Here is a 23,333-nt window from a genome sequence, read left to right as displayed (position 1 = left end):
ATAATGTTTTGAAATACACACACACACAATGTGGAGATTTAGTCTTATTTTGGAGGGCAATATCTTGGCTTCCAGTAACACTGTGAATAAACTTGGAGTTGTTATTAACCAAGATATGCCCTTCAATGCACATATTAAACAAATTTGTAGACCTGTCTTCATTCATTTGCACAATATCACTAAAATTAGAAACATCCGGTTACAGAGTGACGCTGAAAAACTAGTTGATGCATTTAGTACAAACCGGATTCCAAAAAAGTTGGGACACCAAACAAATTGTGAATAAAAACTGAATGCAATGATGTGGAGATGGCAAATGTCAATATTTTATTCAGAATAGAACGTAGATGACAGATCAAAAGTTCAATCCGAGAAAATGTATCATTTCAAGGGGAAAATATGTTGATTCAAAATTTCACGGTGTCAACAAATCCCAAAAAAGTTGGGACAAGTAGCAATAAGAGGCTGGAAAAAGTAAATTTGAGCATAATGAAGAGCTGGAAGACCAATTAACACTAATTAGGTTAATTGGCAACAAGATTGGGTATAAAAAGAGCTTCTCAGAGTGGCAGTGTCTCTCAGAAGCCATGATGGGTAGAGGATCAACAATTCCCACAATGTTGCGCAGAAAGATAGTGGAGCAATATCAGAAAGGTGTTACCCAGCGAAAAATTGCAAAGACTTTGCAGTTATCATCATCAACTGTGCATAACATCGTCCAAAGATTCAGAGAATCTGGGACAATCTCTGTGCGTAAGGGTCAAGGGCGTAAACCCATACTGGATGCCCGTGATCTCCGGGCCCTTAAACGACACTGCACCACAAACAGGAATGCTACTGTAAAGGAAATCACAGAATGGGCTCAGGAATACTTCCAGAAACCATTGTCAGTGAACACAATCCACCGTGCCATCCGCCGTTGCCAGCTGAAACTCTACAGTGCAAAGAAGAAGCCATTTCTAAGCAAGATCCACAAGCTCAGGCGTTTTCACTGGGCCAGGGATCATTTAAAACGGAGTGTGGCAAAATGGAAGACTGTTCTGTGGTCAGACGAGTCACGATTCAAAGTTCTTTTTGGAAATGTGGGACGCCACGTCATCTGGACCAAAGAGGACAAGGACAACCCAAGTTGTTATCAACGCTCAGTTCAGAAGCCTGCATCTCTGATGGTATGGGGTTGCATGAGTGCGTGTGGCATGGGCAGCTTGCATGTCTGGAAAGGCACCATCAATGCAGAAAAATATATTCAGGTTCTAGAGCAACATATGCTCCCATCCAGACGTCATCTCTTTCAGGGAAGACCCTGCATTTTTCAACAAGACAATGCCAGACCACATTCTGCATCAATCACAACATCATGGCTGCGTAGGAGAAGGATCCGGGTACTGAAATGGCCAGTCTGCAGTCCAGATCTTTCACCTATAGAGAACATATGGCTTATCATAAAGAGGAAGGTGCGACAAAGAAGGCCCAAGACGATTGAACAGTTAGAGGCCTGTATTAGATAAGAATGGGAGAGCGTTCCTATTTCTAAACTTGAGAAACTGGTGTCCTCGGTCCCCAGACGTCTGTTGAGTGTTGTAAGAAGAAGGGAAGATGCCACACAGTGGTGAAAATGGCCTTGTCCCAACTTTTTTGGGATTTGTTGACACCATGAAATTTTGAATCACCATATTTTTCCCTTAAAATTATAACTTTTCTCAGTTTAAACATTTGTTCCGTGATTTATGTTCTATTCTGAATAAAGTATTGACATTTGCCATTTCCACATCATTGCATTCAGTTTTTATTCACAATTTGTTTGGTGTCCCAACTTTTTTGGAATCCGGTTTGTACTTCTAGGCTGGACTACTGTAATTTTAAAACCAGACAGAAGGCTTTTTATTAAAAGTTAAAATAATTAATTGTTGTCTGAAAATAATATTGACATGAAGGCTATATGCATTTCCAGGAGCTGGAGCCGGTAACTTCTTTTTCTCTTTAATCTTGAAAAGTGCATGACACACTGGAAGAGAGAAAAGACCATTGGTGAAAATATCAATTCTGGGGATCTGGAACATGAAAAGTAGAATATCTAAACAAATGTAACCAGCTAACCTCAAACGCCGGTCATACTTTCCGTATCTCCGGTGTTTTTCACCACTGGTTTGTACACACATACATAAACATCCACTTCAAATTTGCCTACAGGATGATGCTGTGATACATTATTTTGAGACATACGATTCTAATCTGATGTTACAGTCTTAGCAAATTTACAGCAAATGAAATGAAGAACAAATTCCAAGTTTTTTATTTTATTTTATGGAATTTTGTTTTGACGGTTTGCACTGTTTCTTAACTTAAAATGTCCTGTTGTAATTGGAGTGCCAAACTACAACAACACTTCCCTCATGGTGCTTTATATTGTCAGGTCAAGACAATAATGCACAAAAACTCCAAACCCTATGAGCAAGCACTTTGGCAACAGTGGGAAGGAAAAACTCCCTTTAAAAAGAGGGAAACCTCTGGCAGAACGAGGCTCCGGGACGGGGTGGCGATCTGCAGCGGCCAGTTGGTGATTAGGGAAGGAAGATGGTTTTAAAATTAAATTTAGGAATTAAATTTTCTTCCTCCAGGACTTTTTTGTCCTCCTCCAGATTCTCTCTCTGTGTTTTCTCATTCCACAGAGTTTCTTTCAAAGAAGCCTCATGTTTCTGAAGCTTTGCGAGCTCAGCAGACAGACTGTCCTTCTCCTGTTTCAGGATCAGGATTTCGCTGTCCCTCTGCTGAAGCTGCTCTTTAAGACGGTTCATCTCAAGGTCAAAGTTTCTGGTCTTTTCCTGATCTGAACAAGTCTGTTCCTCTTCACGTGACACTGAGTTGTCAGTGAGTTCTCCAGCTTGGATCTCACACTGGTCCAGCTTAGTGTGCATCAGTGAAATTTGGGCCATAAGCTGTTTGATTTGCTGTCTGGCTGTCTATACATCCTCTTTTAAAAGTTGATTTTCAGACGCAGTGGTTAGGAAGGCTTTCCTAACCTGAATAAGGTCGTCCAGTGTACTCTTAGGCAGAGTGCACACAAATTGTGGTTTCTCGTGTTTCTGAAGCTGTGCAAGCTCGGCAGACAGACTGTCCTTCTTCTGTTTCAGGATCAGGATTTTGCTGTCCCTCTGCTGAAGCTGCTCTTTCAGGCAGTTCCTTCCTTCCTTACTCACTATACACCACTACGTAGTTATCATTCATATCTGACTCTCTTCCACAGTTTACACTATAATCTTTCATTTAATATAGTGCAACAAGGTAATTTTCTTTTATAATATTCATTTTATTTGAAAGATTACTTAACAGGGACTGTACACATTAATAAGCTATAATTTACATATTATCCAATGTTTTCCTTTTATGATGCAGTCCCAATTTGATATTTTAAAGTCCCAAAATATAGATCTGTAATGACAAAACTCTGAACATTTATAAACATTTGGAACAATAATATAAAGGAAATACTATAGATACTGACTATTGACAGAAAGTAAACATGAGGTAGTTTTGCTATAGAAGATGGTAAACAAAATAAACGAGAGATATTAACCTCCTAACACCAGAGCACTGATTTTGTATTCATTAATTCTGCTAAATCTTCAGCATCTGATAATACTTTATTTTTTTCAAGAAAGTGATTAGTGCATTTTTACTACATGTCATAAAGATTTAGACATAAAGGGTAATGAGACTGAAATTGACTAGTCCTTTTACTAAGAGAAATTTAATATCACAGGATTGCATACCTGATCAAATTCCGATGACTAAGGTGAAATATAATCTATCTCCAAGTTGGTTGTTCTACACAAGGTTAGTTAACCTCCACCTTTGAGTTACCTCTTTTTTCTTTTTTTTTTTAAACAAATCTTCAGCGCTTGACAGAGAAACGGACTCTGAAATCTGTCAGATAAAATAAAGTCCAATTTAAATCATCTAAATGTTGTGAAATTCTTTCTGTCTAAGCTCTTTTTTCTTCAAATTTTTTATAAAATAAAATTTGACATAAAACTTGCACTTTCCTCCCGGTCATTGCAGCGGAATACTAATTAGGCTGTCGTGCTTCTGTTACCACTAGATGGTGCAAAAAAGCACATATTAATGAGGACACTAATGAGACATTAATAATATATATATATTTATTTTTTTTGTGTGTGGTACTGCATCTTCCACCATCACTGGACCTCAGTTTGCTTCTTTCTCTCTTGTCTCTATGTCACTGTGTACCTTCCCCATGTGAGCCTCTCATTTTTGTTTTACTTTACTTCTCTCCCCTTTGGGTTTAATTAAATAGCTTAAAACACATGCTAACCATTACTCTAATTTAGGTGATTTTTGTAAGATTGAGCGAGCCTGTGGAAGCACAGTATAAACAAGATGGCTGGAAGTCTGACCAAATGCAGACAGAAAATACAAGGCATCTAATATTCCAGCTTTCCTGAAATGTTGTGCAAAAGTTTTGTAATTTATGCTGAGGAAAAAACAACAACAAAAAACCCCAGAACAGACAAATTATGTAAAAACATTTATTATTGAAGTTGTTTTATATTCAGCAGTGCGTTTTACCAGTCTTGTGGTTTTCTTATAATACAGAATCCTTGCATTAACACCTGGGTTTTGATTTAAGGTACAAAAAAAATCTCAGCAGTGACTTTTGTAGGTTCACGTGGTGCACATATAACATTATGTGTACGTGCACACTTTGAATTTGAGATGGCATTTTTTATCATTTATATAGCTTTTATGAATCAGAGTATTATTAACAAGCTCAAGCAAGGAAGCAGTTTTCTCCTTTAGCAGAGTGTCCACCAGGAAGAGAAAAAACAGTAATGGAAAAAAGAAGCAGATATGCTCGTGGAAAAAGTGCATGGATATAAAAACAGTACAGCTCTTGTGAGGAATGTGAGGCTGATGAAAACATTTTTGGTCAACAGAAACATGATGTTCACAGGTGATGACTTCATGCCAGGATATTGTTCCTATTACACATAAACAGTATATACAAGTTTCAAGTAACTCCTGAATTAGTCCTGTTATACCCATCTCGAGCTAAAGAAAGTCTACTTGATGCGCACACAGCGTGGTGTCATCTAATATTTCATAAGTGACCTCTTACTGCTGAGAGTGTGGAAGTTTGAGTGGAAAGTTAAAAGTGAGATGTAGTTCAAAGAAACATTTCACGAGCAGTCGCAACCTGAGAAGTCAAAGTAGAAAGTTTTGTGCAAACCTTTTGCTAAACCTTCCTCGCACCTCATTGGACTGCTCGAAGAAGATGCCGCTGTGAACATCACACATTTAAAAAAAAAAAAAAGTAAAACCATTGTACGCCATGATGTAAATCTCTCTGTCACAAAGCCAAACCTGAGCCAGTAACCATTATGTCTACTATCGATACTTTAAGCACTGCATGTGTTAGTCTTTGGCATGGTTAAGCATCAGTGAAACCAAGTATGTTAAGCAGACATCTGTAGGAGCAGGTCAAGGCCTTAATAGCCATGACTGGCAATAATATCACGGTCCATTTACAGCACAACCGCAGCTTTGCTTACTCCAAAATATCAAAACAGTTAGAACTTCCTGTCAAGAAAATAAAGTGATCACAAAAACTAGCAACAGAAACTGAACCGTATCAAAACAAGATCATAGAATAAAACAGTAAAGCAATATCGCACTGATAAAGTATACATTTTATACGAGGGGCGAGCCAACAGCTACTGCAGGGTGTTTCAAATCAAACCATAGACTGTACATGTAGATGGACACAGTGAAGAAAGAACCCTAAACGTGAATCCTTTTTAATGACCAGCAGGGGGCGACCCCTCCGTTTTCGAAAACATCTGATTATATAGAAGCCTATGAGGAAAATGACCTTACTAATGGCTATGTTAACATCCTATTTAATAAAACACAATTTTTAATTTAGTAAATTTGCATCAAAAATGAATATAAAATAAGGATACAACTTAAGGTGGACCCTCCTTGTGACTAGCCAGTTTTCAGGTTTTAAAAAATATGAGACTGCATAAAACAATAGGTAATGTTGCAGTGGCTATATCCATCTTTGATATACAGTCTGAGTGGGGCTGACAGTACAGTACCAGCACTGGCTAAGAGACCTGGTGCACTTTTTGCACGCCTTGTTAGCCACTCCAACTCAGCAGTACTTCTGGCTTTACAAGGCAGCTCTAATAAACAACACCTGCTCATGTAAACTGTTGCCAAGCGCGCTGCACAACACTGCACAACAGCCCTTGTTTTCACAATGCTAACATTCAGCTGTATAGTCAGGCATTCAGGTCAGCAGTCTGGTATTTATCTCCAAGCAATAACCACTGTGTCTCTAGCAGATTAGGCAAGCCTTGAATGACATCACTTCTTGAAGCTAAAGTCATCACTAAACTTCAGAGCTCTCTGTATCGCTCTGATGAGTGCTTAATCAATACAGGAATTCCACAAGACGCTTCAGCCTCAATAGCAAGCTATCAGGACACAAAGGTCACCATTAGTTACTGTCTTTATAGAGCTGTTATTGATGTTGTTGGTACTTGTTGGTAGCTCACATAATTGTAGAATTGTAAAAACGGGAAACAAAGCAAGTAAAAAGTGGGGAAAGAATGTAAAGGCTCAAAAAAAGGGGGAGCAGCTGAAATGAATGACTAAAAACTAAGATTTACAGCTTCAATAACAACATAATAATAAACATATAAGTATGAACATGTGTACGGAGAGGGCAATTCCAGTTATTTCCCTTCTTCTCAGATGTATGTTCAGGTTTAGCATGCCTTGCCCCGCAGTTTGGCACAAGACTAAAGTTTCCACACAGTGAGATGAGAAAGACCAGGGCATTGGCTGAAATTATTCCACACAATGAGATGAAAAACAGGATTGGCTGGGAGACTGGTGTCGTGGCGTCCCTACACATCCCCTTCCACTCGCCTCCTGCGAACTGGAGAGGAAAAGCACAATAAAACGAGAGGTGAAAGACTTAAAGAACACACGAATAAAACCAACTGTAAACATGCTACACAATCTTAACCCTACGCAGGCTTGTTAGTTCATCATGAAGACGCTGAGTGAGTCATCATGAGCTGTGTGGTTAAAATGTACACCTATTTATACAGTGTGTGTCAGCATGTGCAGAAAACAAGAAGTGAGATGTCGTCACTCTCAAAGCTGCATATCACGCAGTGTCAATGTTCACACGGTTAATATGGTGAACGCTCCATTCAAATACTGTGAAACTAATCTCCGTTATCACTGATGCACTGACACACGTGGGAGCCACACCCATGCATCACACCTGTGCTACCACGACTCTGTCTGGAGGAGGAGCTAAAAGAGAGAGCAGAGGTCGTCACTGCGGAGTGAGATATTGAACAGATGTTTCAACTATGTCATCACACTCCCATAAAACAGATGACTAGAGGAAGGCGGGGGAGGGGGGGGGCGGAAACGGCTCGCCCGACTTTTGCGAGTTTAAACAAATCTCAGAGTGTCGAGTCTGTGCGTGCTGCGTTCATACCCAGGTCGTTGTTCTTGGTGATAGCTGCGGCAGCTCTGGATCGGGGCCCTTGCTGGGTGAAGTGGTAGCCAAATTTCACTATGCTCTTGTTCTCTTCCAACATTTTAGCAATCTCCATTTCTACGGTAGTACCCAGCTGTTGTCTCTACAGTACGCACAAATAGATACAGTTCATTAGAGAAAAAAATACAACAGCTTGTTCAGCTAAACCAAAATTACAGGTGTGAAATTTCCCCTTCCTCCTTTTCCATTACTGGAACTTCTGAGCTAATTGTTACTGTACCTGGTTGTCTATTTTGATCTCTGTGAGCATGTCATTGTCTCGCAATGCATCAACCAAAGCCTGCACTCCTGCCCCGGTGATGAAGTTGGACTCCAAATTCAAACTTCGCAATGTTTTGTTTTCCCGCAGCATGTCGCTGAACGCCTGGGAGGAAGAAGGCAAAGATGTGAGTGTGAAGTTCTCAGGTGTCTGCAAAAGCCACGAGAAGCATATCAACCACTCACCACAGCGACTGGGTCGTTACTCCGCGTGGCTGCCAGGCTGAACTTCTTGACGTGCGTGTTCTTCTCCATGGATTTGGCGAAGTCCTTCAGCGTGGGAATCGGAATGTTCTGGAAAAGCAGACAAAGACACTGCCATTGGTCCGGGGACTGACCAGCATATACATACACGCACGTTTCTACATACCTTAATGTTGTTAAGGTTGACCTCTGTTAAGGTGCTGTCATTGCTTTTCACCCTCTGCAGAGTGTCTTCTACGTTAGTGGGATTGGGAGGCTCATCGAACACTGGGTTCATCTTCTCCCCTTTTACCACATCTAAGACACAAACGCAAGTGTAGGTCAGCAGATTTTTCTCTTCCGAATAGTTGAGTTAACTGGGATAAATTACGTTTAATACTCACTGTTGTAACCCTCTTTACTTCCTGTTCCATCATATGTCTGACTACTGGTAACCAGTGTGTGAACACCCAGGATCGCTGCGAACGAAAGCAGACGGTATTTTCAGTGACTGAGGCTAAGACCACAGACCAGAACATACATGGATACATGTATGCATGCATGTTCTCCAGTGTGGACAAAAGTAACCAATTCTAAATGGCATAGCAGGCCACTGGTGTGATTTTGCTCAATGCCCTTTTTATTCCCCCCATCAAGACACACAGTAAAGGAGTGAAAAGAGCTTGTGTTTTATTGTCCCAGCACAGACTGAGCCCAGAGAAAGTTCCCACCACTACAATACAGCCTTGTCTTCAATCACACCCACTTAAACACTTGTGTTTTTGAAGCCTTTCCACAAAGACTCTCTGAAGTATTTTCTCATTCTTACCTGCGAGATCACACAGCTCCGTATCCGTGGCACTGGAGAGCGCTTCCTCCAATTCTGGATCAAGGGTCGTGACCTCCTCCTTACGTGTTTCTATTGGCTTTTGCTTAGGAACAAACACTTTACCTGTGGGCAAACAAAGAGAACACTTCAGTCAAATTTCAAAGGAGTCGAGTAAAAACAGATACTTTTCTATTTAAAAACAAAACAAACACATAACTGTTAATAAACTCCCTTAGACCTACTTACTTTTTACTTTAACATCAAGTTTTGGGACCATGGATGATGTATCACAGTCTCATTTTAGGCCATTTCTACACAATTCCTTGCAGCATATTAAGCTTCATTTAAGAGCAACTACGGTAGTTACACTGACACTGACTGTCACTAAAGGATTTTAAATTGCGAATTACTTTTTAAACTGGTTACATTTCTTACAAGAGGTTAAGTGTGCACAAGACTCGCTCAACTTGGACCGCATTGACAGTTACAGTATTGCCATGGTAACCCATCAGAGGGAAGAAACGGAAAGCACAAAGGAAGTCATGGAACAATGACTTGAGTCTAATCTAAACTGCACTGCTGGGGCAACCAAACACTTGCACTGGGCAGAGAGACCATCCAGTGGGTGCCATTTGTTGCCTCTCCATTTGCCCGTCTTCTTAAACAAAAACACCCCGGGAACAGCCCTTCATTTCCCCCCTCCCCCTCCTAAATCAGTCAAGCTGCTCAAATTGCTCAAACCGGTCCCTAGTGGGGTGCACTGGCACTTCCTGAAAGCCAACAAACATTAAATACAGTCATCAGGCAGCATCCTGTGCCAGTCCCTCTGGAGCGAAATTCAACTCGCCAGAAACAAGGAAAAACCAGGGCCATAGAACGACGGATTTAAAACTGGATTTAAAAACTCAAAAGGCATTCACATGGACTGTACATAAAAGATGATGATAGTAATGTATACGTGCCTCAAAAAAAAAAGAAGGAAGAAGAAATAAAATCTTTGGCTCAAATCAATTCTCATTCAAAAAGCTTCTCCCATGAAATACTAGATTCTAGCAGTAACTTATCTAATAGGTGTCAAAGGGAGGCATGTTTCTCCAATCAGGTTTCAATTGTAACTTAAAGCAGAAGGCACCGTCTTCGTGCACTAATCTGTTTTTGCATTGTTAAAAAATCTCAACATCTACAAATGAGCAGTTTATCACTATCACCGTTTACAAATGAAAACTTTATTTACTAACTCAAAGTTAACATCACAGATACAGCAGGTAAGGTTAGGTCAACTGAAGCTGCAAACCAGTTTTTCCACCATCGCCGGCATTTACAGCAAACCGCAGGCTTTTGTTATCTCTTCCAAATGATTCTGATCATGTGGCTTTGCTCACCACATAACCAGGTAACAGTAACCAACACGGAGAGGTAATTACAGAACATGAGCAAAAACAGTACAAAACATGTATACCTACTAATAAATATAGGAAATCTTTGGACGTCTGTCCATCTGTTTTCAGCTATTCAATTCGCTCTTGTTATTTGGGTGCGTAAGGCTAACCCAGGTTACACATTGTACTAGTGTGTATTCAACCAGAATAATTAAACTAACTGAACTATTATCATGAGCAGTGAATTTGTAGTAATAGGCTTAGTTGACTTGCAGTATCACATCAGTATAGCTTTGTTACATGGACGCTTAAAGCCATATGCTTCAACTCTGAAAGCAATTCATGAGAAAAACTGAGCACTGTGAGCATGTGGAACACATCTGCTGTGTGTTTGTATTTTCCTTGGTGCAACAGTAACGCCCTCCACTGTAACCTAAGCAAACAAAATGCTTATCAGGCTTCTATCGATCACACATCTTCGCCGCTCCACAGTGTAGCGCTTTACACTTTCGCCTAACAACTGAATAGTCCATGCTTCACTCCCAGGAGGTGGCACAAATAACTTTGGAGTTGCGTCAGGAAGGGCATCCGGTGTAAAAATCTGCCAAATCAAAAGTGCGGAGCTCTACACTGTTACAGTTTTTCTCAAATGCTAAAACACAAAAGCCAACCCTCTAAACCAAATAACCAGTTGTCTAAACACATTTACTAAATCTAGCCATCATTTACCAATATCATAAACACATGTCACATGAAGACAATTCACAGAACACAATCCTCCGTTGTCATAAATCTAAACACATCTTTCCTTGCTAAAACACAAGCTGCAAAAGAACTCTGCTCATATTCTCAAATGAAAGCTCATGTGATGCAACATGCTTGCCACAGTCAGCAATATTTGAACACAATGACCTGGCGTCATTCATTACACACAACGACTCAAAATTGAAGACACCTGTTGCTAATGCTGTGACCACATGTATAAAAGCAAGTTCAGAGTGCACAGTATGCTGAAGATTCCAAACAAACACAACGGATGAAGGCAGAGTCAGGGGAAGAGGAATTCGATGCAGAGGAGGGAGAAGAGCTGGCCCTGGAAGAAGAGGAGCAGGCCAACAAGGAAGAGGAGTTCAAATGAGAGGAGGAAGAGGAGCAGGCCAACGAGGAAGAGGAGTTCAAATGAGAGGAGGCAGAGGAGCAGGACAACGAGGAAGAGGAGGAGGCCAACATGGGAGAGGAGAAGGTCCAGGGGGGAGAGCAAGACAACCTCGCGCCATCATTACGGACGAGATGCGAGCAACAGTCATTGACCATGTCATTGTCCATGGCATGACAATGGCTGAAGCAGGACTAAGAGTCCGTCCACACCTGAGTAGGTTCACCGTGGCCACCATTATCAGGGCATTCAGACAACACAACAGGTATTGAACTCTATTGCTTTCTCTGTCACAATACAGTTTTACAAACCTGTGAAAGTAGTCTATTGGTTTCAAATCAGTTGTGACTGTATTGTAACACATGTCAATTGACAACACATGTTTCTTTCTGTAGAGTTGAAAGAATGCCACATAGAGGTGGGAGGGTTGCTATATTTACAGCGGCACAAGAAACCCTCATTGTGGATATGGTTCGTGGGAACAACCTCATCAGACTCTGGGAGATCAGAGACAAAGTCATTGCCGATAATGTCAACTTTGAGAGCACTGACGATGTCAGCTTGGCCACAATAGACCAAGTTCTCCGGCACCAAAAGACAGATGAAACAGGTCTATAGGGTTCCCTTTGAGCGCAACTCTGCGCGACACAAAGACCTACGTTACGAGTATGTGCAAGTAAGTTTACATCCATGTTCACAGTACAGTTAGTGGACATACTGTGTTGCTCAGTGGCCTACATTACTAATGCACAATACTGTGCTACCTGATTGACTGTTGTTCTGAACACCTGTGCACATTTTCACAGAGGATAATACAGTTGGAGACGATGGCCAGACCTCATGATTACCTCTTCCTGGATGAGGCTGGCTACAACCTGTAGAAACGAAGGCAAAGAGGCCGTAACATCATTGGCCAAAGAGCCATCACCGAGGGGGGGGGGGGGGTAATATTACCCTTTGTGCGGCCATGGGTTCGGAGGGGCTTGTCCACCGGCATGCTGTCCTTGGGTCTTACAACACCCAACGTCTCTTCACCTTCCTAGAGGAGCTAAAGGACATCCTCCTGGACCACCACCAACACCATCCTAGGCCCGCACATCACATTGATGTGATCATTTGGGACAATGTCCGCTTCTACAGAACAAACCAAATCAGAGAGTGGTTCACCACCAACAGTGACCACTTTTTAAACGTCTGTCTGCCACCCTACTCCCCTTTCCTGAACCCTATAGAGGAGTTCTTCTCATCGTGGAGATGGAAGGTTTATGACAGACAACCATACACAAGAGACAACCTCCTAAGGGCAATGGAGCTGGCCTGTGTTGACATCCCAGCGGAGGCCTTCCAAAGATGGATTTGCCATTCCAGGGCGTTTTTCCCGCGGTGCCTGGCAAGAGACAATATAGCCTGCGATGTGGATGAGGTGATGTGGCCCGATGCAGCTCAGCGACATGATGCCGCACAGTGACTGTGGTGTGAATAATGTAAATTAAAAAAAACTTCACACCTTCACACCCTGATCATGTTTTCAAGAGTACTGTTGTGTGCAATAGATTCTGTTTTTGCATTGAGTTGTGTTACAGTAGTGTACGTACATGCAGGATTTCCTATAGATTTATACTCTTCATATGAAACACAAATCTAAATGCCTAATCCTCTGCAGAGATCTACGACGATCCGTTACTGTATAGTTTCTAAAAATATGCATTGGCAGTTATGAAACAAAGAACCTTCTCACAAATTGAGCATTGTGTTTTTAATTGTTTTGCTGTAGTGTGTAATGATGTGTATAATGTTTACATTTTTGAAAGCTTCAAGCTGCTCTTTTGTTGTGAAAGTTTGAGTTTTGCAGTGGGAAGGTGTGGTTGTGTTTATGTAGCTTTAGAAAAGGGTGTTGTGTTTAGACATTGGGGAACATGGTGGAAACATTTGTGAAATGTCTTTTAGCATTTGAGAAAAACTGTAATAAGGGAGCAGCTAAAAGTAGCTTCATCGATCATACATCATCTGCTCGTTATCTACAGATAACACATCTTAGACAGAGGAATAAACAACAGAAAAGATGGATAATGGAGAAGCGACAAAAACAACTACAACAAATTCAGCTGCGAGAGGGTTAAAAATGGTTACCATGGAGTCACACTGAGTGTTTTTCTCAGAAATTATGTGAAGTTTGAAACTAGAGACATAAACACTCATGACCACATTAGTTATCAGCAGGGGGTGAGTCTAACAATGAAAAGAGAATCAGCTGCATTCCACAAAACCACAGTGATGTGAGTTTTCCATGTTGTCACTGCAAACACACACACACGCACACACTAATTTCCTAAGAGGCCATGGTAAGGTCAGTGGAACACATCAGTCCATGTTTCCTCTCTGGTGAGGGAGTAGCTTTCAGATTCCTATCTGTGGAGATCCCGACAAAAGGAACTGCTTCATCTCATAAAAACTTTCCTACTTTTCCCACTGAGGTTTCTACTCTACTCACTCGTCTGCATTTCTGGCTTTTTGCCACATAAAGAATTTCACCTTTTGTTTCCTCTAAGAGGTGGATAAGAGTGCCACAAGTATGTCACAAAACCCATCAGAACAAGTTTCACACGGAAAGATTAGGATATATCAGTCTGACATTAAACCCATACGGTTTGGCAGACAATCATACTACTATGCTGTGAGTTCAAGCACAGTACATACTATATAGAGTATAATATATACTATACTCTATGTAGTATACTTCAGGCCAACATGGTTCAAAAATATGTTTCAGGCTTGCATATAAATAAACATATCTATTAAAAGCATCAATTAAAACATAGTTTCAAAATGTAAAATCCTTCCTCCCTTCTTTAGTATTAGCACACCCTCCCAACACTGCTCTATGCTGAGCAGACATGCTTATATGTAAGTGCAAGCATGTCTTAATAATATCTGCAAACACAGGTGAAGAGTAATTACTGCTAGGTCTGCAGGTGCACCCTGAATCTCCATCCCCCGAGTAATACAGCACTAACATGTAATAGCACCTTGTTGCCGGTGTTATTGGTGATTAGTTGGTCGCGCTGTCGAGAAAAAAGCAAAAAAAAAAAACAACCCACCTTTTTTCTCTCCAGTGAAAGGCACTATATCGTCTCTGTCCTTATACTCCATGGCTTCCTTCTCCAGGTATTTGAGCAGACGTTCTCTGTCGAACGGTCCACTGGCTGTCTTAGACGTCTGGTCTTTTTGACGTAAACCCGCTGGGAGAAGAGCATTCTGGGAACAAGACATGGAGCCACATTAGAGCTTAAGACCTCAGTGCACTTATGCACCGTAATGAAGCCGCAGCACAACTCCTTGACCAGACTTTCATCAAATCCATTTAAGCAGGCTTTAAAAGCCTTTTCCACACATTGAAAAAGTTGCACAATCCAAGCTAAACAATATTTGGCACCATTTGTTAGAAAAAAGAACAAAAAACATTTCTGCTAGTGTATCCTCTGCATCTTCCGGCCTCTGTGTTAGTTGCCAGAAGCAGGAGTTTGACAGTCACATGAGAAATTAAAACATGAAATACAAGCTGCTCAAAAAGGAAGTAAAAGAATACTTTAAAACCAGTTGAACTTGATTAATCCAAAAATGCAGCTTGTGAATATTTAGTTGTGGGTGAATAAAAAAAAAAAAAAAAAAAAAAAAAAAAAAACTTGGCAGAGAGCAAACAAGGCCGTGTGTTAATCTATACACACAGCAACAAACAAAATTCAGTGCTTTGTTTTGCATCCACACCAAATGAGATTTCATCTCTTCACCGACATGAGACCCAGAAATGATTATTTTCCCATTGCTGCTGACTGTTTCCTGTGGGCCCCGTGTGGTCGCCATGTAGACCGATTTGCCTCACTGAATGGAAATTAAAGAAAACGTCCAGGGGCTTGGAGGGGATTTCATTACGCTGTACAGCTCTTCTCACAAAGACTTGGCAGCCTGAGCCGCTGCAGCTTTAAATTATTTTCCAAACCATAGAGACTGGAGTGGGAAGTGACTGTCAGAGCACACGAGAAAAAAACCCACCATTACATGTGAATTAGTGAGGTTAAAGGCATTCCAGGGGGGAAATTTCCCAACCATTAACCTGTCACAACCAGGTCTACTTTGCGCCATTTGGCACTACAACCACAACAAGAGACGTAAAGTTGGAAAAACGATTAGTCATTTAACAAATCTAATGACCCACTTGTGTCTGCATAGTGTTTATTTTATTTTATTTTGAGATAAGCCAATAAATCCCTTTCAATAAATCCTTTCTCTAAATGAACTTCCTCCCACTGAGGAGCCCTGGAGCTCCTCCAACCTGCATCGAGCCCTGACCTCAGGGTCCATCTCCTCGAGGGCCGTCTCCAGCTGTTTGAGCTCCTCTGCCGACAGTTTGTTGAGGATTTCATCTTCATCGAGATCCTTGTATTTATCCAGATCCTTCTTGTAGGACAACGCCATGGTACCAGCTATAGCTTGCTAAGCAACACCGAACACCAGACCACAGCCACACTGCTCTTCTCGGGATTACTGCTCCAAACCAGGAAGACACTACCTGAAAACAAGCACACACACACACACACAAATAAATTAGTGATGAGCGCTGGATGGTGCATACATTTCATTTTATTATGCTGACTCACAAAAAGACAATTTTATTTGCATGTCGTTAACTGAGATAAAGATTGTTTATCTTATTGCTGTGAACCAACACTTGATCACAGCTGGGCTGGATAATAAGGCCTTGGGATGATGTAATGATGGGTGAACACACACCCAACACACACAGAGCTGGAACAAAGAACTTTCTCAGGCTTGGACAAAACATCTGACCAATCCCATAAGGATCAACTACAGCTCTTTGCAAATGAAAATTTTGAGAAAGTTTATAAAACACTATCAAGACAGAAGAAGAAATAAAGGAAGCTTTTTCTAAATAAAAATGAGGAAATGCATGTGTCTCTTTGTCTTTTGGGACTGAAAGGCTGAGCATAACATTGCAGTTAAGTTTAAATAAAGCTCAGATAAGCGAAGGAGTTAGTGACTGAGTGTGTGTCCTTTCAAATAAAATCAAGAGGCAGTTTCCTCTCCCACGCCACAGTCCGAACACAGAGCGACCTCGTGATTTTCCAAACTCCCTGCAGGACTCCACAGATGCTACTTCTCCAAATAATTGGTGTACACTTTTGGAAACACACTTAAACTTGTATTCTTTTAAAACAACTGATTTTTGTCACAGTGAAAAGAAAAAACAGTTGTGCCCCTCTTCTGCAAGAAAAGCAACTGTGCATGTAAGTGTATATTTAGAACAGACATTCTTTCGTGGCTGCTCCAGTAGTGTAAAAGCAAATAAACCAAGGAACCTCATTGCAGTTGTTACCTATAGATTAGTGCCACATCCATTATTACATTCTGACCGGATTCTCAAGTTTGTAATAAGAATTTATGACTGTCACTTTCCAAAAATATTACAGCAAACTCCTGGTAACCAGAAAAATGTTTGCAGTTGTACTAACCAACAGTCATCCTGATGTTGAATGCGCAACACACTCAACTGTACATGTCGCCCAGTGGGAGGCAACCTGCCTCCAGACAATCGCAGTCTGACTCAGACTGTAATCACTATCAGGCTGGTGAAGGTTTGCAAATAATTGCTCATGCAACCAATCGGAGTCAATCTGTGCCAGTGATACGACTCGTCTCTGATGCTTCTCTTTGCAATCGAAGACTCGACTCTCTGGTTGCTAGCTGTTTGCACTCTGATTCTTTTCTTAAATAAACATAAGGCTGCTGAGTTCCTTTGTGATTTTACAATTAAATTGCCACTCTGCAGTAACAATGTCACTACTTGTGGAGGAATTTCTGCTTTCGAAGTTCTGGCTGGACTCTGAATGTCAGGACCAAATGTAAATTTTAATTACCAGCTAGCTGGCATTTAATTGCAGACTGACAACAGACTGTCTCCATCTTATTGCTATTATTATTGCCATCTTGATGCACCAAAGTCAGCCTGGGGACAGCTGACTGTGAGTGGTCTCAGACTGGGTCCCCCTTCTTCAAAGTAACAATTTCAAAGGTAACACAGGATGTTTTCCAACCTCTGTTTTCCCTTGTGTAACTGAGCACTACAGAAAAAGAACAAGTGCGTGCACATTCAAAGAAATGATTTAGTTGCCACAAAAAAAAAAAAAAAAATTGTAATAAACATTGTGATTCAAATGTTGCTGCTTTTGTATGTTTTAAGGATCAAACTAACACTTGGAGCCAAATCATTTACAGACACTGCCACATCTTTTGTTTTATAACAATTTAGCCAAAAGTCAAGCCTGCCAGAAATATTCATTTCATTTGTTTAACATAACAGATTTTGTTTTGTTTGAGAAAATTAAAAAATCTTCATTGAAATATTTTAAAATCTTTCATCTCCTTGTCACACTATTGATGAAGATTTAGTCAATGCAATGTGCTCCCCGTTGCTGTCTGGCTAGTTTCTCCAATCAAGGGAATTCCCGAGGAGTCCAACAAGGCCGGTGTCTCTCACACCATTCAGTTCATTGTCTCAACAATCCAGGCTCTGTCCTCATCTAATTTTCCCCCCCATCTCCTCCATTACTGTGCTACGGCTACACACATTTATTTCTGAAATGACTGCAATAGTCATTGCACGGGCATTCACAAGTGTGAGTTCCAGCAGATGAAGCTCAAATGTCTTCAATGATGACTGGAAAATCTAAGCTCACAAATGTAATAATCTACACTTACACTGTTATCTTGTTCAATTCTATGCTAATCAATCCTATCACTGCTAACAGTAAGGTGGTGAAGTCGTCATGCAAGTTTATAAATTTCATTTTTACAAATTAAACACCTACGGAAGAAAATCCAAGAAACTGCATGAGAGGAAAACAGTACTTTTGTTGAACACAGTCTACCTTTTAGATTTTATGTCACAGGACAGGAAAAAAAAAAAATCCCATGCATCCAAATCATATGAAAATCACACTGCATGCTCCAAATACCACAACAGTCGCCTGGCCTGCGATCATGGAATGGCACTAGGATACGTTTCTCGTGACATCATCACAAGCTTTAGCTCATTCTGGAGGAGGAGGGTTATTGTGCATTTTTATGATCAACACCGAGTGTGGGGGAAACAGGCATTTCTGTGGCTGGGAGTATAACCTGATTTTATGGCTTTGCAGATGTCTTTCCTTTTACTTGTTCTGGAATCCTAACACTATTTATCCAGCTTTCTCTCACTTTCCACTTCACTGACAGATTATTGAACACATTAGAAAAAAGACAGACAGAAAAGAAATGGAGCACGGAGACAGAGATAATGATAACAATAGGTTAGCTCAGGCCGAGCTGGAGACACTGGAAGGATCCATTAGTCCAATCTGACTGATTCCTTTCTCCTTCACCTCCTCGTCTGCTAATCCTTCAAGAGAACAACAGATGGCTCAAGGCCAACAACACTGCAAACCTGCCTGCATGCTACACTCGCCTGTCCACTCAGGCTACACACAGACCCATATAAATATAACAAGCGCTTTGGGTGCCTTGAAAAGCGCTATATAAATCCAATCCATTATTATTATTATTAATGTAAATTCACCTGGAGGTCTCCCCCCCTGCAGGAGACATCTGCAAAGTTAAACTAAAGTTTTATTCTTGAGAATCTGTATCACTTCAACCAAAGTTTCATGGGAACTACTCTGTGCTCCAATTTTACAGCAAGAGTAGTGGCCCCATTCTTCAGGATATTATCCAAGACAAATGGAGAGAGTGCAATGTAAAATATCTGGTTCTACCTTTAGCATTATCTCAGTTTCAGGCCAAATGTGGGGCACTATCCTCTTTCCAAAAGTGACAGCGTCTGATATCTAATTGCGTACCTGCTGTGATACGTTATTAGACACCACCCCAGATATGCCTAGAGTAAATGCTATAACCTGATGGGAGCTACAAGAAAACATTAAGTTCATCTCAGTCAAGCGTAATTCTTGCCACAATGGGTTTGATCTCAGCAGGCAGAAGCTGCACAAATAGTAATTTGCAGCCTAAAGATGAACAGGAAGCACTGACTGGTATTGCATTATTACAGAACACCACCCTAACTGCAGCACAAAAAGACTATAGTTAGAATGACCCAGCTATGCTACTCATGGGAGACAACTCTGTACTTCCACCTCCCACCTACTCTCCTCCAGTTTTACGCTCTGCTGTTCCTCTCTCCACCCTGCTGTTACTCACTTTGTGTGTGTGTGTGTGTGTGTGTGTGTGTTCAGTCTCTCCAGGTGCCTGAAAGTGTTTGAAATGATAGAAAACAGATGGAACAGAGAGAAAACAGAGAGGCTTGATCACACTGATACTGAAATATTACTATGCATATTAAAGTGAAAACAGTCATTGATATAGGAGTCAGGAAAAGGAGAAAAGTGTTTGAAATATGATACTGCCAGGGTAATAGTTTCATTTTTATTTAATAGCTAAAAAGCTAAGTCATAAAAACAAAACTTTGCACTCACACAATGTTTCCTAACAGCTCCTTTACAAAGCGGACAAGGGTGAGACAGGAAGTGGGGTGGTACTCTAACAACCATACACGATTTGTGTATTCCCTCTGACCTGCCCGCACACTCCAGACACACCACATTATTATATAATGAGAACGGATTCAAGGAGTGGCCTAGCCTTCAGCTCACGGGGGGGCTAGGGTATGAATACAGGCTCAAGAAAACTCATCACTTCTTTGTAAAAACTAAAGCCACCATTCACTACCATGGCTCAGAGCCAGGTTTCACCCTTCAGTGAAAGGTATGCGGGGTAAACAAAACCTATTTGAGAAGCCAGTTTATCTGCAATACTGCAGTGGTGGCAGTTCAAGAAGAAAAAAAAAAGAAAAAAAAGAAAAGTCAATTCAGCAACCACCACAACATTATTATTTGGCTACAAAGCATGACTCTCAGATCCAGGAAGGAGGCCTCCTGCCCTGGGGCTTAAAGGCAAAAAACCACAAGTACCCAAGCTGACGTCTTGGGCCACACCCTTCATTCACCACTGAGTCCAGCTTGGTGAAACTACCATTGTGAACACACCAATAAACCCTCACGCTAAATCTTGAGCAAAGAATGTGTCAGAATACTTGCGACACAGGTAAAATGACTTTGCACTTTGATGACAAGAAGTACAAAGTCTTCCCTTAACCTCTAACAATGGTGTGAGCCATCCCACCAAAGGTATGTCCTTTAAAAAACACAAAAACAAACAACTCTTGTCTCGGTCAAATAGAGAAACACAGGCACTATTCATACCGCGTTTCTAATTATTTGTCTGGCTAGCAGGGATGGGCAGCTCACATTATATTGGACCTACATTCTGCATAGCATTAGCAATAATCATACATACAGAAGAGAGAAGACCCGGGTTAATCTGCAGTTACACCACATACCACACAGCACTACTAACATAATAAATATCAAATATGCTACTTTTGGTGAAAACTTAGCTGGTCTCATCTTCTGGAGACACCGCGGGCTACGGAATGGCGTTAGCTAACCCGTTCTTGACATGTTTATGATTACCACGCTGACAGCAGCCATAATGATTGTAATTATCACCGCCTAGCAAAATCCGCCACACTTCAGTTCAAGCCAGAACAAGCGGTTCATGGGGCACTTGCTCTGCTAACTTAGCTGCACGTATCGGACGGACACTACCATGGGAAACAGTCCGATGAAATGTAGAAGCTAACGCGCTAACCTTTGCAGTTCACTCAAGTTGCTAGCCGTTTAGCAGCCACAGTGAACATACTACAAATGACAGCAGGCAAAGCTATACAGTTGTTCGTGATGAGTGATTTCCAACCTCAAACAGTCGTCTATTTCCTTACCTGAGGCTGATGGGACCTAGCTAGGGAATGTCCAAATAGCACCAGTCTTCCCAATGCGATGTCTTCTGTGCTTGACTCCTCACTCAGGGTAAGGGCGGTAACACAGGAAAAGGGAACCGAACAGTATATGAGTAACGTCTGGTTGAACGAATAGGATGGTAGTATCCCAAGCCTCAACCAATGGCACTAATAAACCCGCCCTTTCTCCTACAAGAGACCAATCATATGAAATATGGAGGAGGCAAACTGAAATAAAATAATAAATAGAGTAAAATAAAATAAAACAAAGTAACATAAAATTTCTCTATTTAAACAAAAATATATTTAAAAATGAAATAAAAAATTGACCAAATTTGGACAAGAATTGAAATGCACTGAGACGCTGAGATAAGCTTTGGATGATTGCCACTGCTACTCATCATGATAATTAAATATGACGTCTTTACATTAAATGAGTAAACTCCACCATGTGTTGCAGACTTTAAGGGCATGTTCATTTAAGATGAAATTCTACTAGGCTGCATTTAGAATCATATTAGTATATTATACTTACTATTCTATATTTTATCATTTATTGTCACTGTTCCACTAATATTAGATTTTGATGCAAATCAAACTCTCTCTCTTTCTTTTATGCAAACACAAGCATTTGCACAAAGCTTACACTGTGTACCAGGGCTGGACTGGGACAAAAAAATCGGGCATTTTGACTAGAGACCGGCCCACCAGAAAAGCCATAAAGCCTTTGAATGAAAAGTGTGGTGCTGTGGCTCCAGCAAACATCAGCTGATACTAGAAAGTAATATTAAATAAATTCACAATAACAACAGCTTATCAAGCTTAAACGTGCTGCTGTTGTACAGCGGACACCCGCTGTTTTCCTCTGTCTTGCGCAAAGTGAGCGATAAACAAACAAGGGAGACGGGACTTGCGACAGAAAAGCCAATCAGCTTATCATTGATCAGTTTCATGATTGAAGTAACAACAGGAGAGGGAGGGGGAGAGGGTGAGAGAAGAAGAGATAGCTGTGCAAAGATACAGAATAACTCCAACTTTGTCTTTGTCTGATTGTCTGGGCGTCATAGCGGAGGCAAGTGATGTCCAGATAAACTACATCTAAGAACCCAAAGGAAGGAGGCAGCAGCAGGTCTCTCTCTTAAGCATGTATTTTCACTGAATGGTCTTTTCGGTCTGCCAGTGTGTCATGCACTTTTCATGATTAAAGACCTTAGCAAAGAAAAAAAAAGTTGCCGGCTCCAGCTCCTTCGTATCAATATTATTTTTCAGACAGTTTCCCCACGGCTCCACCAATCAGCTCATCTGGATCTGGAGTTTACCTGCATACATCCCATTCACTCAGTTTTTTCACACTTACTGCTGTTGAGGAAAAACTACACTAAAAGCCATACCTTGCTCAATTGTTTGTACCTTCTTGGCTCACATAAAACTGTACACGCAGTTTTATAAGATGCCTTGTCCGTAACACAAAAACTTCAGCAAAAGATGAGGGTGCTGAGACATGCCTCGGTTCCCTATTTGCTAAAGCTGTTAAGATAAACAGCTCAAGAATTTGAGCTGCACTGAGGCGCAGAGAGGAACATGGCTTTTAATGCAATCAGTTTTTCTTCATTCATCAACACATGCCTGAGAGAGGGTTAACTGGTGTCAGAGCACTTGGCTGTCGTTATGATTTGCTCCAGTGGTGTCAGACATGAGCGCCTTCCTCTAAAAAACAAAACAATGCAGGGTGGAGCAGGTTTCACATGGATTTTTGCACAGATGTTATCTGAGAGGAAAATAAGCCTCACTGCTTTAGCATCTGGTAATAAACAAAGGTTAATAAAGGCTTACAGATGCTGTCAGGTGGCTCCCAGCACTGACACAATTCAACCAGTATAGCCAGAAAAAAAACGAAAGACAAACCAGCTGGTAAAATGCACATTCAAACTTAAGCCATAACTAAACACCACTGTAATATTCCTACCAGTGTTTTTGATGCATTCATGAATTCATCA

General features: G+C 41.0%; 1 protein-coding gene across 1 annotated transcript; it reads right to left on the bottom strand.

Annotated features, from left to right (window-relative positions):
• Positions 1-4,533: 4,533 nt before the first annotated feature.
• On the bottom strand, positions 4,534-21,429 carry tmod2 (tropomodulin 2). The gene is made up of 10 exons (XM_004543466.5): positions 21,319-21,429; positions 15,759-15,978; positions 14,510-14,666; positions 8,877-8,999; positions 8,452-8,526; positions 8,235-8,365; positions 8,051-8,158; positions 7,827-7,970; positions 7,544-7,688; positions 4,534-6,967 (listed from the first exon to the last, which is right to left on the bottom strand). The coding sequence occupies exons 2-10, from the start codon at positions 15,882-15,884 to the stop codon at positions 6,936-6,938; spliced, it is 1,041 nt and encodes a 346-aa protein (XP_004543523.1). The 5' UTR covers positions 15,885-15,978; positions 21,319-21,429; the 3' UTR covers positions 4,534-6,935.
• Positions 21,430-23,333: the final 1,904 nt, after the last annotated feature.

This window comes from Maylandia zebra, linkage group LG1 (genome assembly GCF_041146795.1).
Source record: "Maylandia zebra isolate NMK-2024a linkage group LG1, Mzebra_GT3a, whole genome shotgun sequence".
NCBI classification, from domain to species: Eukaryota; Metazoa; Chordata; class Actinopteri; order Cichliformes; family Cichlidae; genus Maylandia; species Maylandia zebra.
The sequence above is the reverse complement of the archived record's forward strand: the minus strand, read 5'-3'. Positions and strand labels throughout refer to the sequence as shown.